Source organism: Callithrix jacchus, chromosome 1 (genome assembly GCF_049354715.1).
Source record: "Callithrix jacchus isolate 240 chromosome 1, calJac240_pri, whole genome shotgun sequence".
NCBI classification, from domain to species: domain Eukaryota; kingdom Metazoa; phylum Chordata; class Mammalia; order Primates; family Cebidae; genus Callithrix; species Callithrix jacchus.
In genome coordinates this window covers 55,197,088-55,215,485 of record NC_133502.1, presented here as the reverse complement: position 1 = coordinate 55,215,485, position 18,398 = coordinate 55,197,088, and the positions used below count along the sequence as shown (strand labels likewise).

The 18,398-nt window shown below is 33.1% G+C and overlaps 1 protein-coding gene across 11 annotated transcripts in view; it reads left to right on the top strand.

The window, feature by feature from the left end:
- Window positions 1-18,398, top strand: part of TDRD3 (tudor domain containing 3) — a 328,644-nt gene that overhangs the window by 181,297 nt on the left and 128,949 nt on the right. For all 11 annotated transcript variants that reach the window (XR_013526711.1, XR_013526719.1, XR_013526714.1 and 8 more), the window contains 2 exons: window positions 8,831-8,915; window positions 13,823-13,888. Coding sequence is in view for 7 of the 11 variants with exons in the window: in XM_078349771.1 (XP_078205897.1) it covers window positions 8,831-8,915; window positions 13,823-13,888 (151 nt within the window). In the remaining 4 variants the exon portion in view is untranslated. The remainder of the gene's footprint in view (window positions 1-8,830; window positions 8,916-13,822; window positions 13,889-18,398) is intronic.

Sequence of the window (18,398 nt, the reverse complement as noted above, 5' to 3'; positions counted from 1 at the left end):
TCTACAGCAAAAAAGCACTAGTCTCTAATAATGTATGTGTACTTTATTTTTATAAAATCATCTGTTTCCAAAGATATAGATGTAGGAGAGACTGGAAGAGAAAATTGTCTTAATATATTTTATGGTGGGGTACCTCTTGAGGTACTAAATGAGGTTTTTTAAAAAAACCCCTGAGTGATCTTTATATCAACACAAATTCTAAAATTATAATAGTCTATTTTGTTATTATTATTATTACTTTTGTTATCCCTACTCTCTAACAAAAAACAAATGTCAGAAACCTTTAAGCTAGTTTAGTGTATCTTCAGGGTCTTAGCTTCCAACAGGAGTATATTTTACTTGTGAAACAACGTTGTCATCTAGTGGTGCTTTCAGGAAGTACAGCTTTCACAATTCGCTACTTGACAGTCTTCAGCTTTTTAAAGGAAGTGCTTAGCAAAAACCTATCTAGGTTTAACTTTACAGCATTGAAACATTTTTGAATACTATTAAATTAGATATAAACTCACAAAGAATTTTTCCCTAGAAATTTTCTTAATTTACATCTAAATTTTTAAAATAAATGTTTTGTTTGGCTACTGAAATACTGATGCTTCACCAGTGTGGTGGTTAACCATGATGTATATATCAAGGCATTTCGTATTGTTTTACATAATCAGAAGTTGTTTATTAAGAAAAAGATGCTTAAGTAGTGTTAAGTAATTCAAGATTTTTTTTTGCATATTCATACTTTCAGTTTGTGTACAGGTTAATTTTATGAAACATTTGAATTTAAAATGTTAAGATTTTCATGATGATTTCTTTAATTTTTTTTTTGCTTTTGATGTTTCTACTTTTGTAATATAACAATCTCAAGAGTTAGCATAGAAGGAATTAAAATAGATTTTCTGGTGTAGGTTTAGAAAAAAATGTTAGGTTAGTTAAATAGTGGAAATAATAGCTGGGTGTGGTTGCTCACACCTATAATCCCAGCACTTGGGAAGCCAGGGCAGGAGGATAACTTGAATTCAGGAGTTCAACACCAGCCTGAGCAACAAAGCAAGACTCTGTCTCTACCAAAAAAAAAAAAAAAAAAGAAAAAAAGGTGGAAATAATGTATATTTGTGATTGCAAAGAAATCATAGAAACTAAAAACTGAAAAAGTAATGCATTTTTATAGTTTCTTAATAAGTAAAATAAATCTTGTATTGAAAATAGTTTACTACATTAAGATTAACAGTACATACTGGTACTTAGAAATACTTTAAATAATACATAACTTTATTCATCTGACCCATTTATATATAAGCCACAAAGAAAATTAAATTTTTAAGCCAGCATTGATCAGGTCCTTGTAATTGCTGGAATAGAGATTGTGGTATTCAATTTGGGTTAGGAAGTGGCTACTTTACCTAAACAAGAAAATAAAATGTAGTAATATTAATAGAAGAGGTACTTCATTGTTAAGGGAAACAAAATAAAAGACCTTTTTTTTTTTTCATTTTCCACCATTTTTGTAGTACTTTCTCTTCTGAATTACCTTTTGCAGAATTCTGATCCTTCTGTTTGTTATGCTTAATAGAGCTTTTGCCATGGAATTTATGAATTCATTCAACTAACTGCTGGTGTTCCATTTTATATTCTCATCTGTGATCCTTCCAGTGTATCTGTAAGCTGTATTGAATATATTGATGTCATTTGTACCAGGTTATCGAAGAAAGTCTTGTGCCCCAGTTCTTAGTAGCTTTTTTACCTTACCAATCTTGTTACTCATTATAGCAAAATCCTGTATTTTCCCAAGTTATATTTATAAACATGAACTTGCAAGCCATCTCCGTCTGCCCTGGAGGAGGGAATCAGTAAGTTAATTGTTTCAGTGTCGCTGGCTAGGTATAGTATAAGTCTATAAGAATAATAGATAAAACGAATTTTTGGCAGGTGTATTAAGTGACTGACACTGTGGAGAGAGAAACAGGATAGGCAGAGTGAAGAGAGATCTTTGTATGGGTAATTAAAAATATATATATTTTAAAACATTAAAGTTTGGGGAATTTGTAGTAGGTCAGGAACTTCCATATTTGCTAAGATCAAAAATACATTTTAATAGAAATGATTTTTTGATTATTATAATTTTTTCCCTCTCATCTCCACCTTAGCTTGGGTAATTAGGAATTAGTTATCTTTATTTTCTTTGTGGCTAAGCAAGAGTTCATTTATCAAACTCCCATTTTGGTATTTGGATATCATGTTGGGGGCTAGTAACCTCGGTGTGGTAGAAAATCATCAGGTATAGCTTAGAGACCCCCCAAAACTGCATGAAGCCATTTGATTTGGGTTTTATTCAGGGGCAATTAACACCATGTACCAGTCACTGTCCAGATATCTCCTTTATTTTGACATAGTCCCTGTCCATTTGTGAAGAACGTTTTCACTCTTGGTTTTCTTATTGGAGTTTTAAATGACACTTTTCATGTGTCATCAGCCTAGTTTATAAGAATGTGCAATAATTCTGTATTTGATTGTTTGGGGAAGTCAAGTTTCAGTTCAGATTTGAATGGGCATTCACTTCTTCAGTGGGTGGCAGTGGGTAAAAGAGAATAAAACTTTAGTATTTGCTTTTATGGCTCACTCTCTGGACAGTTAGAACCTTCTTTCTCCTTAAAAATATAAGTAGTCCTTGAAGTCTAAAGGAAGCATGAGTTCTTTATATGTCCAGTTTGTAAAATATTTAGATCAATGCAGACTGGATGATTTGATACTTTTTAGTGTAATGTAGACAATTCACCAGAGAACATTTGATACAGGCATAATTGTGTTATTTGCTCTCCCAGTGTGTACAAAGTGAACTAAAAGACACTTGGTTCTTTTCTTGCTTGGAAAGGAAGTTGGCTATGAATGTTATACTATTTGAGGCACACTTATAGCACAACTTGGCAGGTCAAAGAAAACTTGGAAGTGAACAGGAGCAAATAATTTAAATAAACTAATATGTTTAGTACTAAAGTACAAAGTGCATGTACCACATTCAGGCTGAGCCCTGTTTTGTTTGGATTATACATTGTTTTATAGAAATCTACAAGCTAAAAATCAAATCTGATGCAGTAACTGCTTTACCAGTTCTTGTGCAGACATGGTCACCCGCGTTAGCTTAGCTACCTGATCTGTAGTTTACCTTGCTTCTCTTCATTATCTACACATCATAGCCAGTGAGTAAGTTAAACTCATGGATTTTACCTGCTTTCAAAGAAATGGATCAAAGGAAATTGGCCCTCTTCTTTCCTTACTGATGATAAAGTGTGGTAATGGAGATCTACTATCTGGAACTAATAAATGAGATGAAAACAATATATATATATATATATATATATATTTTAAATCACAGTTTTCTGCCAATTGAGATTCTTCAGCTATGGTTTGGACATTTCTGTTTTATATGCTAAATGACTTCTTAACATGAGGTGAAGACAGTTAAGTGATTCTAAGACAGAATTAACATCTTCTCATAAATAGAAGCATTTACTAATGGAAGCATTTTCTAAAATCCCTTTTTAAAAAATTTTGAGCACTTAAAGTATGGGGTGGTGGCTCATGCTTAAAATCCTAGCACTTTGGAAGGCTGAGGCAGGTGGATTGCTGGAGCTCAGGAATTGGAGACCAGCCTCTGCAACATGGTGAAATTTCATCTCTACAAAATACAAAAATTCGGCATGCGTGGTGGCTAGTGCCTGTAATCTCAGCTACTGGGAGGACTGAGGCAGGAGAATTGCTTGAGCCCGGGCAGTCGAGGCTATAGTGAGCTGTGTTTGTGCCTGCATTCCAGCCAGGTGACAAAGTGAAACCCTGTCTCAAAAACAAAAACAAAAACAACTAAAAAATCTGAGCACTTACTTAACTGTGGTGACTTAAAAATTACATAATTTGAAGGTAGAATTAGTGAGAATTATTTATCTGTTCTGTGAGAATCATGCAGAAATTTAGCCCTTTCTTGCCCTGCTTGTCAGTAAAATGTATTTAGATGTTTTCATAGTTTAGAATAGTAATAAGTGGTTTTATAATATTACTGTCCAAAATCTTCATTAGAGAGTGAAAAAAGGTGTGCTCTTGCTGGCTGTTTTAGTAAACAAGAACCCTCTGGTGTCAGTTTCTTCTTTTGTATCAATGCTCTTGGGTTTTAGGTGCTCAAAGATGACACATAGGAACTGATGATAATTCTGTTCCCTCGAGGTCCACCACAGGGACCGTATCTAGAGTGCCTGCTCTACTACTTTTCAGTTGCTTTCTTTCCTGATTGCCACAATTAAGACTGGTGAATCTTGTGTTGTGTTGTTCTTTAGTTACTGCATTACTGAAGTTCTTGAAGCATATTTTGGTCTTTGACTTTTTATTTTTTATCACTTGTTTTATTAATTGGTAATATTGGAGTTTTAAATGTTTATAAAAAATGAAAAGATTAACTTGTAAATCCCAAATTATGGTTAATTTAGGCCCAGTCCTTCATCCAGTATTAATGAAAGGATCAATAAGATATTACTCAGGGAGAACTGTGAATCGGTGCCCTGTTTGTTGAAAATTATGGAGTAAACCTATAAGACGTAAGCGTTTTGGTTTTGTTATGTTCAGAAAACCTTTTACAGGCCTTGTTTTCTTATTTTAATAGTTTTTTTTGGGTACAGGTGGTTTTTGGTTACCTGGATAAATACTATAGCGGTGAATTCTGAGATTTTAGTGCACCCGTCACTCGAGCAGTGTACACTGTCCCGAGTATGTAGTCTTTTAGCCCTCACTCTCTCCCAACCTACCCTCCTGGAGTCCCCAAAGTCCATTATAGCACTCTGTATATATTTGCACCTTCATACCTTAGCTACCATTTATAAGAGAGTTAGTTACTGCAGAATAATGGCCTCCTACTCCATCCGAGTTGTTCCAAAAGACATTATTTTGATTCTTTTATGGCTGAAAAGTAGTCTATGGTGTATATATGCCACATTTTCTTTATTCACTCTTTGGTCAATGAACACTTAAGAGTCCACATCCTTGCAATTGCAAAATGTGCTGCAATAAACGTGTGTACACGTGTCTTTTCATATAATGACTTCTTTTCCTTTGGGTAGTAACCAATAGTGGGATTGCTGGATCAAATGGTAGATCTACTTTTAGTTCTTTAAGGAATCTCCATACTGTTTTCCATAGTGGTTGTACCCATTTATATTTCTGGCAGGAGGGTAAACCACATCACGACAACATCTATTTTTTTTTTATTTTTTTATTTTTAATTATGGCCGTTCTTGCAGGAGCAAGGTGGTTTCTCACTGTGGTTTTCATTTGCATTTCCCTGGTGGTTAGTGATGCTGTTTGTTGGCTGTTTTTGTATATCTTCTTTTAAGAAATGTCTAATTCCATCCTTTGCCAGCCTTTTGATGGGATTTTTTTTTTTCTTGCTGATTTGTTTTGAGTTCCTTGTAGATTCTGGATTCTAGTACTTTGTTGGTTGCATAGTTTGCAAATATTTTCTCCCACTCTGCAGGTTGTCTGTTTACTATGCTGATGATTTCTTTTGCTATGTAGAAGTTTTTAGTTTAATTAGGTTCCACTTACTTATCTCCATTCTAAAAATGTAGAATTTTCATGGTTTCATGTCTTAGATTTAAGCTTTTGATCCATTTTGAGCTCATTTTTGTATAAGGTGAGAGATAGGAATCGTTTTGTTCTTCTACATGTGGCTTGCCAGTTTTCCCAGCACCATTTATTGAATAGGGTGTCCTTTCCCCAATTTATGTTTTTGTATGCTTTGTTGAAGATTGGCTGTATTTGGCTTTATTTTGTGGTGCTCTATTCTGTTCCACTGGTATTAATGCCTATTTTTATGCCAGTACCATGCCGTTTTGGTAACTATAGCCTTGTAATATAATTTGAAGTCTGGTCAGGTGATGTACAGGCCTTGTTTGAAAGAAATCACATACTTGACTTCTGTGGATAAAGGCAAGTTTCCAACCCCTTACAGCTCTGCCTTTAAAATTTTTGTTAGACTTTCCCTTTTAATATAATTTTGTTGGAATGGGGTATATTTATTCGTCTGAAAACTTGGATTTCTAATAATTAGTTGACATTAGTTTCCTGATCTTCTATGCTGAAGGGAACAAACAGCATGACTGCTTTTATAAACTGAGTTTTATACCTGTTTACCTGTTCTTGTTTAATATACTTTAGAGCTCACCGATTACATTTGCCTAGTTCTACTTTTGTGTGTGTGAGGTGCTGAAGTGTCTAGCTCATTTGTATAGAGATACTGACTTTTGTTTATGAGATGATTATATCCCTAATATCAGCATTAACTGTTTGATAAATGAAAAAAACTTTTTTGAGACGAGTTTCACTCTTGTTGCTGGAGTGCAATGGCACGATCTTGGCTCACTGCAACCTTCATCTCCTGGGTTCAAGCTATTCTCCTGCCTCAGCCTCCCAAGTATCTGGGTTTACAGGCATGTGTCACCATGCTCGCTAGTTTTGTATTTTTAGTAGAGCCAGCGTTCCACCATGTTGGTCAGGTTGGTCTCGAACTCCTGACCTCAGGTGATCCACCTGCCTTGGCCACCCAAAGTGCTGGGATTACAGGAATGAGCCACTGTACCTGGCTGAAAATGGTATGTTGTAATGGAAAGAGTGCTGAGGTGGGAGTTAAGATTCATTCTTGTTTTTAACTTTGCAGCTTGCATTTTTGTGGCAAGTTTAATTTACATCTATAGGACTCCTTTTCTTCATCTGTAAAGTTGAAAAGATGAATTTTAATCATTTTTAAAGATCTATCCTAGTTCATCTGACATTCTATAATTCTTTAATTCTACAGTTTCCTTTCTAGAAAACCAAATATTCTTTTAGTCATTGCATACTACTTCCCTCCTGAATAGGAGCTTGGAAAGTTGTGTTTTTGTAATCACTCAGTCAGAATTTATCACTCATATCATATCCTTTTGTGTACTACTGCTTTCTAAAATTGGTCTCAACCTATGCTAATCTCTTATTTCTTCTCTGTTTTCCAGTCAGAAAGTTCCAGGATATTATCCCTAGGAGGTGCTTCACACTTACTCTCCATGTTTTTGCTCATGCAATCCTTTTCTGTGCACTTTTCCCCACCCTGAAGCCACTTTGAGCCCCTATAACATTTTATTTATAATTATTTTGGCCTTGTATGATAGTTGTTTATGTATTGTGTTATGCTGTATAGGAGACTGTGAACTTCTTGAGGACAGGTGTTCAGTTTTTCATCACTTTACTAATCTTATTACTGATTCACACAATACTTTTCACATAACGGGCACAATATTTATGAAACTAAATTTGTAAAACAATTAGAGCTACAAATACAGTCAGACAAAATACGTTTTTACTATTCATAAATAGTGAAAAATTAACAGGATAATAAAGAAATTACCATAGCCATTTTGAGTTAAAGAAGTATTTTAACCATCCAAAATGACTGCAGATATTTGTATTCCGTGGTTACTTATATACTATCATTCTTGTCTACCATCTATTCATTCTTACTGATTCATCTATATATTTGTATTTTCTCTGTCACCCATTTAACTGCTTGCCTTCATTTATCATTGTAGTTTAGCAGTGCCATGTTCTTAAGCTTTTAATAGTACTTAATTTTGTTAACATTCTTGGTTTGATTTAAATATATAGTTTCCTGACTTTTGTCTCCTTGGTCTTGGTCATTGGCTTATCTACTTTAATCTTCTATTGCTCTCCTGTACTGTTCTAACTATTAACATTTCTTTTCACTGGCTCTTTAACTTTTGAGAAATTACTTTCTCCTTCTTAAAGACACTTTTTTGGGTTGCTATTTCTGGGTAAAGTTTACTTTGATAAGTATCTTAGAATCAGTCTAGTTTTGAGGGTGGATGGTGGAATTGCTGTTCATCAAAAATGAGCTGAGTATCTTACAATAGCAATCCTGGATCCTTTTAATAGTGGAAGAATACCTGTAATTGTGATGATAGCATTAGCCCTTTGGTTAAAGGAGTTGATAGTGATTATAAAAATGAGAGATGTTAATGGGGATTTTTACAAGAGGACTTTTTGATGATTGATTCCCAAATTGTTGAGTTTATCAAAGAATTTCAAAATGTCCATGCTATGTATGAGTAGAGATGAATCTTTTTCCTTTGGATTCATTAATCTCTTTACTCTTTAATTAATTGTCTCTGACAGGCGCATGGTTGGTTTGGACTGGATAAAAAGAAAAAGGCAAATAAGACAATGAGTAAAAAAACTGAAAATAAATAGGAAAAGCAAAAGATGTATATTGTCAAAAGTTGCCTATCTTTTAGTTATTTGGAATTAATAGCCTTTATTGAAGGATCCTTGAGAACATTATGTGAAAGAAAGGGGATTTGAGAAGATAATGTGAGAAAGTCCAGAGAGAAGTTCTGTTGTACTAAGTTTAAAACCATGTTGATTTTAGTTTTATTTTTATAGCACATCTCAATCTCTTTTTAAGAGCTTATAGTATTAACAGATACTTAAGCTTTTATTTGTACAATAGCAGATAGTAGCTTGTATTTTCCTAAGGTATATTGACATTTAAATAGCTTTTCTCAGAAAGCATATGAATACACTTACTGATACAATATCTCTTTAAGGATACAAAAGAGGAAAAACATGCACTGTTTAACTGTTCTATAAGAAAGAGTAAATAAACAAGGAACCCATATCCAAGACTCTTTTTCCTAGTATTTATAATAGAAGCATTTTATAGTAGAAAGCAAAATTGCATGTAGACTTAAGAAAAGAATTTTGGTTAATTTTGATTTTAGATAATATTAAGCCATTTATTTTATTTTAACAGGTATCTTTCAGATGAAGGCATTGAAGCTTGCACAAGCTCTCCTGGCAAAGTCAATGTAAATGACATCATCCAGATTGCTCTCAATGTAGGTTATATTTATTAACTTATAAACATTTCAAATCTGGAAGCTATATTTATAAAAAAAATCTCAGAATAAATTGGGTTATCTGATAACTAATATGGAGAACATCTTATTTTGTCCATTTTAACTTGAAGTGATGTTTGTTGAATTTGGTAATCTCATATTAGTAAGTTAATATCTATATACAGAATCTGATGAAAAAGAAAAAAATGAAATTATTCCTTTTTGTCACCTACTGATCAGTTATAGACTTTTTAAACATTCTTATTTATATTTACTTCTTATTTACATACTATAGCTATGTAATAGTAAAAACTGAATATTCATTAAAATGAATTGCTATTTAATTTACATAGAAACTCTAGGTAGGTTATAACATTTTGACAGTGGTATTTATTGTTTCAAAATAACTTTTCCTGATTATTTTGATAACTTTGACTCTTTCAAAATAATACTTATTATGGAACATTTCAGAAAATACAGAAAAGCAAAATGAGAAAACTAAATCTGCTTATAATTACTATTAATGTTCTAGCGTGTATTTCTTTTCAACTCTTTCCACCCAACCCTCTAGCTGTTTTTTTTCCCCATAATTGGATTGGCTTTTGGATTTTTTCAAGTTATAAAAATGGTTTGAAATAAAAATGTAAGTTAAACAGGCCAGGCACAGTGGCTCACGCCTATAATCCCAACACTTTGGGAGGCCGAGGCTGACGGATCTTGGGGTCAGGAGTTCAAGACCAGCCTGGCCAATATGGTAAAATCCCATTTCTACTAAAAATACAAAAATTAGCTGGGCGTGGTGGCTCGTGCATGTAGTCCCAGCTACTTGGGAGGCTGAGGCAGAAGAATTGGGAGGACTTGGGAGGCGAAGGTTGCAGTGAGCTGAAATCACACTACTGCACTCCAGCCTGGGTAACAGAGTGAGACTCCGTCTCAAAGAAAAAAAAAAAAGTAAATAAACAAATGGTTTTTTCTCAGAGAACTATAGTCTGACAAATCCATCATATCACTGCAGAATCAATGTAAAGCAGAAATGATGGGCACTAAGAACATTTAAAATATAAATAAATATATAACTATAGCTTTTTCTTTTAAAATTACTTAAATTTATTTTTATAGAATTAAACTTGGGTTTAAACAGATAAAATTTAAGTCCTAAACTGAGTCATTGTTTTTCAGCTACTTTGAATTTTATTTAACAAGACAAGCAAGATCATTTATTTTGGTTTCTGAGCTAAGTATTTAGGTTAATAAGTAAAAGACTACTTTTTTAATAATAAGCATTAGTTAGAAATTATGCATGTTATTTATGACTAAAAATGTTCATATTTCCTAGCTACTTTAGTTTTCTTTGTCTTGCACTCAAATTAGTTAATTCCATTGTTTAAAAATAGTAGAAAGAACTCTATTTTTTTGTTTATTTAAGAAAAACTTTAAAGATTTTAGGAGAGATTTTATGACAGCTTGCTGCTTTTTTTTCTTATATATGCAGGTAAATACCAATAAACTATAATTTGTATGAAAATTTAAATAAAATAAATCAAGATAAAATATTTATGCTGAGCACATAAGAGGTGCATGCTATTATCTGAATGAATTAATTTGTCTTTATTTTCTCTGAAATATGTGTTTGAATACTCCAGACCAAAGCTGCGATGTCATATGATAGGAAAAAAACTTTTTAATTAGGATGAAGCCTATAGCAGACAAGTAATCTATTTTTCTAAGTTTGTCATCTTTTAATAAAATTTAGGCATTTATAGTATCCTGTTGAATTTTTTTCAACTTTTGAGTGATTGTGGGAAATGAACTACTAGTTGAAAAAGACTTGTATTATTGATTCTTATTGTGCATATATGTACCCACACATGCATAGCTAATTATATATTGGGAGAATAATTCATGAATAAGTTTTCTTCTCTTCTTCCTATGGGGTACACACTGAGCTTGTTTCTTTATCTAACAATGAACAGTGCAGTAACATGTATATGGTATTTCTCTCCAGGGAAGCCCACTGGAGGTTAGTACTGAAGTCTTTTGTTAAGCTGCCTGCAAAGGTACCTTCTGCATAGCATGTACCAAAATTTCAGACCCCTCCCAGAAAACAGATGTCCATCATAAATCATATTGTTTATATGAATAATCTATGTAGTGAACCACATTTTTAGTTAGGGAATGGTCCAAGTGCAAAGTCCCCAGCTGCCAGCCTAGGATTAACCTTGTAAACTGGCCTTTGTAAAGATGGCTGCCTCAGACCTGCTATGTAACTTTTAGGCTTAGATTTTTGTGTTGAAAAGGAATGGTTTACATTTTTTGCTTTTTAAAGTGGGGAGTTAGAATGTTAAGAAGTGACATTGAAATCTAGCATGTAAGTTTTATGTTCAAATACCAGAATTATTCAGAAAAATATTTAATGATAGCCCAGTCTTAAATTACTGATTACTATCCATTATTAAAAATTTAAAAACAAATTATACTTTTATTTATTTTAAGATTCTGTATAATATAAAATGATTTTCCAAATAGATATTCTCTTGAATTTACTTAAATAAATAGGGATTTTGTGTGTGTTTGTGTGTGTGTGTGTGTGCGTGTGTGTGTGTGTGTGTGTGTGTGTGTATGGGTAGGTAGATGCTTTAAAAATTATTTTTAAAGTTTTATAGGCAAAACATTTTTCTGTATTATTATTTTTTGTTGTTCAGTATAACAGCATTCTTGGATCCAGTCATCGTCATAGCAATTTTGATACAGTGGCATCTGAATACTAACTTTGTCTTTATAGTACTTATATGTTGAGTTGAATTTAGGGCATTTAAATATTTGGTAGATTATTTTGATCTTGCTAAAAAGGCATCAAAATAGCATTTGTATATTCAAGGACACATACTGTATATATGTATGGACTTTAGAAATTCTGTAAACTTTGAGTGTATAGTTTTTTTTTTAGCCTGACAACAACTTTGTGAGATAGGGTTGATTGTGGTTTTCCATTTTAAAGAGGTGTAAATTAACTGGGTGTAGAGAATTAGTGACAGTGTTCTATATCATATGATTGCTTAATTACAGTTGGGATGGATCAAAGTTTAGGATTGTTGTCTGGTGCTCATTTATTTTACAGTGATGCCTCATTTTCATTTGAATTAAATTTCATAATTATTGAGAGAAACCAGAAATTAGGGATCATGATATATTATAAAATTTTTATGTGTTCTGTTTCTCATTCATATTTAAATATTTCAGCTTTTTGGTGACTTCAAAATAACGTAAATGTTTTCATGAAATGTTAGTTACATTATTGATATGATGGTTATGTATGTTAAGATGATTTTAAAAAGTACATGTTTTATACTCACTAAAACATGTTGGCTATCATTTATTAAGTGCTTACTCTGTGCAAGTCATTACACTGAGTGCTTTGCATCTATAAACATTTAATTTTAAAGCAGTCTTACTATAGGGAAGACTGCTGTAAAAAGGTATTTTTTTGACCTTTTGTTATTCAGTGCTTTCCAAGTGAAAAGACATACAACGTGAGGTACAGTTTATATTTATTTTCATTTAGTTATTGGATTGAGGTAGCAAAAAGCCTAGCTAAAGCATTGTTACCCAGGTGTCTGGATTTGGCTCTTAATTTGCCATTCAATTCTTTTTAGTGAGTTTTAATTTGAGTGATCCCTACAGTACATAAAGGAATAAATTATGAATCACAGTGGTAAAAAACTGGAAAGAATCTGTGGGGATTATATAACTTATAGTCTTGTTTCTTAAAGAGCTGACCACATGTGGATATTTCAAATAGGAGGATATTCTATTATTGTAGGTATTCAAATAAGATGGTCCTGCCCCTCTGTGTGTATTTATTTCACATCACAGTAATTGTAATCATCTAGTGTTTTCTTCTTAAGTGTAACAAAAAATTTTTTCTTATAATTTATGTGGTTAAATGAACTCTAAATCTGTTTTCTTTTATCTTGTTCTTAAGGTGATGACGAGCTACTGTTTATTATAAGGAAAAATAAAACAATGCAACTTTAGCATTGTTAATTGAAATTAACTTAATCTCAAGCATCAAGTTAATTTCTTAGTTTAAATAACTGGACCTTTTTTTTTTTACGAGTACTGATAGTTTTCCTATGAACAAATTTCTTACCATTCCTTTATATTTTCACTTTCTAAAGAGGACACAGTCCTACAGTGTTCTGCTTTGTATGTAGATTGTGTAGTCAAAATTTTCTTTTTTTATGTCATGAATGCTATAACCTTGTTTATGTTAGTCCTTGTATTTTCCTTGCTGAGTTACAAGTACTCTGCATTTTCATATTTCATTTGTTTACCAACTTCGATTTCTGTAAATTGTTTAAGCAAATGAAATTACTATAGTAAAGGTTACTGTAACTTCTTTGGCATTCCAGTGGTATTGTTTCCTGGGATATTGTATGTTATGTAGCTTTATGTTATAGATATTATAGCCTATAGGGTGATATGTTTTTATGTAATGTCAAGGTATATGGGATTCAATTTTTAAAAATATACTATGTGTATTTATTCAAAAGCTGTCATTTGATCTTGGAAGGTAACATTAATTTTTTAGTAAGATCATAGTTTACATAAATTAAGTTTTAGATTTTAATAGAGAAGAGTTAGTATGTTAAAAGGTTACCTAAAGAAATATGACCAGGATTGAGGACTTATATGTCACTGTTCATCTTACTGGTATACTTAAAACAACGTATTATGGGGGCGATGTTACTTGAAGGATTCATAGCATATATAGATCTCATGACCAGTTAAAAGAAACTGAATTTTTGTTTCACAAACCATAAGTAATTTCATCTTTTGTTCATGAGATTAGATTTAAATTTATTCTTTTCTATAATTCCATTTTAATAATAATATTTTTATTTTAGACAGATCTGAGAACAATTGGCAAGAAATTCCTCCCCGCTGACATCAATAGTGGAAAGGTAGAAAAGGTAAAGAAAATCAATAACTTCTTAAATTATGCTAACGACGATAAATACGAACTGAATTACTGGAATTATTTTTTGCCAATAAAGACTGCAAACTCTGGAGGTGAACAGGTCACAAAGTCATTGTTATGGTGACTTCCATGGAAAATTATTAAGAATTAAACTTTTGGTGGCTTTTCAACATTAAAAAAAACCTTTTGTTTCAGGAATTATAACTATGGTATGCTTACATGAACTGTGAGACCTACCAGATGTAATTGGCGCTCATTACAGGGACCTTTTCTTATCTTTCAATTTTATTTACCTTTTTATTTTAGTTACCTTAATAGACTATTATGTTTATTTAATGAACTTACTGTATGCAAATATAAGATGAGGAAAGAATGTTAGGAGCAATTTGATGAAGCTGTGCATTTGTTTATTGCCATCGTTTTGCAGTACACACATATGTATTTGTATTACTACTTTTTTTGTGTGTCAGCAAATTATATTTTTACCTGAATGTTTAACGCTGCAAGTTTAAGTTTATAATGTCTGTTTTATTGTCAGGGGAAATGAAGTACATCTGGTTATCTTCTTTTGTGAATAATTATATACTTGAAGACATATCACTGCCACAGGTTTCTTTTTGTGAAAGCCATCTATCTTGATTCATTTACTTATTCTCAGTCTCAAGCTTCTCTTTCATCTCTATTGTTCTTCTTAGAATCCTCTCCAGTTTCTTTACATTTCTTTTTCTTTTGGTTATAGTAGTTATCTCAAACTTCAGTGTGCACCAGAATTTGCTGGAGGTCTGGCTAGAACACAGATTGCTGGACTTCAAACCCCCTCTAGTCGCTTCTGAGTTTCTGATTCATTAAGACTAGAATGGAATCCATGAATTTGCATTTTGATCAGTTTTCCAGGAGATGTAGAATTCTGGGAAGCATACTTAAAAAAGTAGGCAACAATATTGACTAGATGTGTTGAGTGCAGCAAATTTCTACAGGAAGAGTAAATAATGTCAAAGCAATGTCTGTACATCCTTATATTACCTAAGAAGATTTTGAAGCTTTCTGGATTCTTGGTTTTCTGCTTTCTCTGTGTGTCCTAAAAGATGTTGAGAACTCACCTCTGCTGAAAGCTCATGGGATAGTAGTACAGAGACTCTTGTCTGTTCCCTTCACTCTTTCAGAGTGTTTTGCTTTTGAAAGTTTTGCACAGTGATCTCTTTGTCAAATTTTATCTTTGAAAATATTATTAATGTAAATGTAACTTTTCACATGAAAAAAATTGATATCTCTGCTGTTCCTCTTTGATTATATTTTTTCTTTCATTACCTACTTCCAATACAGTATTATTAATAAACTGATAGTTCTCTAGAATTATTATTTTCACATAATTCTTCTTCTTTTTTTTTTTTTAATAGAGGTTTGCTCTGTTGCTCAGGTTGAAGTGCAGCGATGTGATCTCAGCTCACTGCATCCTCTGCCTCCTGGGTTCAGGTGATTGTCCTGCCTCAGCTTCCTGAGTAGCTGGGACTACAGGCACGGACCACCATGCCTGGCTAATTTTTGTAGTTTTAGTAGAGATGGGATTTCTCCGTGTTGGCCAGTCTGGTCTCAAACACCTGACCTCAAGTCATCCTTCCACCTTGGCCTCCCAAAGTACTGGGATTATAGGTGTGAGCTGCCATGCCTGGCCTTTTCACATAATTATTCTTATTTATATTATATTTATGTGATATAAGAATATATATTATTCTTACAGAATTAATAATTGCCTTCACCAGTATTAATGAAGATATTTTGAAAAATAATTTAAATAACCATTTTAGAAGTTGACACACAGAAATTACTCATTAGGTTTGCCTTACATTGAGATATCACTCCACACCAGTTAGAATGACAATCATTAAAAAATCTGGAGACAACAGATGCTGGAGAGGATGTGGAGAAATAGGAATGCTTTTACACTGTTGGTGGGAGTGTAAATTAATTCAACCATTGTGGAAAACAGTGTGGTGATTCCTCAAGGATCTAGAACTAGAAATACCATTTGACCCAGCAATCTCATTACTGGGTATAAACCCAAAGGATTATAAATCATTCTATTATAAAGACACATGCACATGTATGTTTGTTGTGGCACTGTTCACAATAGCAAAGACTTGGAACCGACCGAAATGCCCTTTAATGATAGACTGGATAAAGAAGATGTGGCACATATACACCATGGAATACAATGCAGCCATAAAAAAGGATGAGTTAATGTCTTTGCAGGGACATGGATGAAACTAGGAACCATCATTCTCAGCAAACTGACACAAGAACAGAAAACCAAACACCGCATGTTCTTACTCATAAGTGGGTGTTGAACAATGAGAACACACGGACACAGGGAGGGGAACATCACATACCAGGCCCTGGGGTTGGAGGACTAGAGGAGGAATAGCAGGTGGTGGGGGGGTTGGGGAGGGATAGCATTAGGAGAAATACCTAATGTAGATGACAGGGCAATGGATGCAGCAAACCACCATGGTACATGTGTATCTATGTAATAAACCTGCACTATCTGCACATGCACACCAGAACTTAAAGTATAATAAAAAAACAAAAAAACAATGTAACTATCTTCAGCCAAAGTAATATTTAAGGAATGTATTTTTGATGTGAATTGATACATTATTTTGGCTTCTTTGTTAGTAAAGTAAGACTAATGTAGTAAAAGTTCCTTATTTATTTCTTCATTGGAATGCTTTATTAACCAGCATTTTACCATTAATGATGACTATAAATACAAGACTCTAGAATCAGTCACTACTGCTCAGTTACTAACATTATGTAAGTTATAGTTTTTGTTTAAATTAACTCAGTTTTAATCTGTGAATAAGATATAGAACAACATTTGGCAAACAGAATATTTGAATGAGTAATCTGCCTATATCTCTTGACCATACCAGATTTTGGTATAAAATTATATTTTCTAGTTATTCTTTTTTTTTTTTTTAATATTAGATCAGAGTGAAAGAAAGAGCAAGCTGGGTTATCTAATGATCGTTCAAATAGGGCGTGCTAGAAACCAACGTTCCAAAAACCAACTTAGAAAATGTAAAATATACGATAGACCAGCTATTTTAAGAAGGAGAGGAAGCATGGTTGTGACATGTTTCTGACTGAGAGTGGAGGGGAATTAAATGATAGGGATCAGGAACAGATTGGAAAGTCCACATATAGGGTCGTTGCCCTGGATTTAAATCTTCTTTTTCCTGCTTACTAGTTTTTGTGACTTTTCTTAAGTTAGTTAATCTTGCTAGATTTTAAATTCCTTCTTTAAATGCTACTCCCTTATGACATTGAAGACCTCAATGAGATAATGTATGTGACACACTAAATAGTACAATGCATATGGCAAGCTTTGAGAATTATGAGCAATTTAGGATGTTATTTTTATCTTAGAAGTCTAAGAATATATGAATCCTTATTATGTCAGTTAGGTATCTTGTTACTGAGTGATCTTCAAGGGGATTCAGTGAATAAGGTAAATTGGTAAATCATTATTGTCTGGGTTTTGGCCCCAAACCCCATGCAGAATGCTACTACTTGAGGTAGGTTGGCCTCTGTGATAGAATTAAGGGAAGCTAAAAGCGCTGCTCTGTTTCTACTAAGCTCCAAGCCCATCTAATACTACCATTTCTGAGAGAGAAAGCCAAAGGAGAGTGAGGACTGGAGAGCATTTGACCCAATATTTAAGAAGCAGTTAAAAGGCAACAGGTAGGGGGAGGAGGCTGTCATCTTAGTAGAAGCCACCTCTATTAACCTTATGTGGTCCCTTTGCAAGGGCCTCACCCATGTATTTTCCAACCACCTTGGAATCTTATTCACTAGTCCTGAGGCTCAATACAATACTCTGGAGCTTCCCCAAGACAAATCATTAATTCTTTTTGGAGGTAGATTAAAGGATTGTAGAAAGAAGTCTTCAAACTTCATCTCTTGAATGCCCAAAGTAAATGATCACACAGTGTGTATTATTTTTGTAATTAATAAAACTTTGATAATGCTGTTTTCAGCCTTTGGGAACTTGAGAATGAAAAGGGAGAATGGGGAGCTGATATCTGTGATCAGGTAAGAAAGATTCTAAGTCTGTAGTTAGAAGACAGCTAATTGTGGACACATTGAATTTACATCTCTTGTTCTAAGATACATCAGAGGACTTCAGAAAGGCGTTGTCCTGAAGCTTTGAAACTGAAGTCTTAGTAATGACTATTATCACTGATTATTTTGGGAGAAGGTAGAATGGGAAAAAGTAGAAGTAACTTTATTACTAATTAATATAGTGGTTTTGCTCAGGTTCTTTTCTCTTTCTTCTATTCTCTTAACATTATTTTTCCATTTTTATTTTTTCTCTACAAAGTTCTCCCAGAACCTTGATGCAAAAGTTTCAGAAAAATTTAAAAACTGGTGACAGTTGGGTGATAACAACTTTTTCTAGGCTTTCAGATTTTCTTATAGGCACTTTATATCGGATTCAAAAG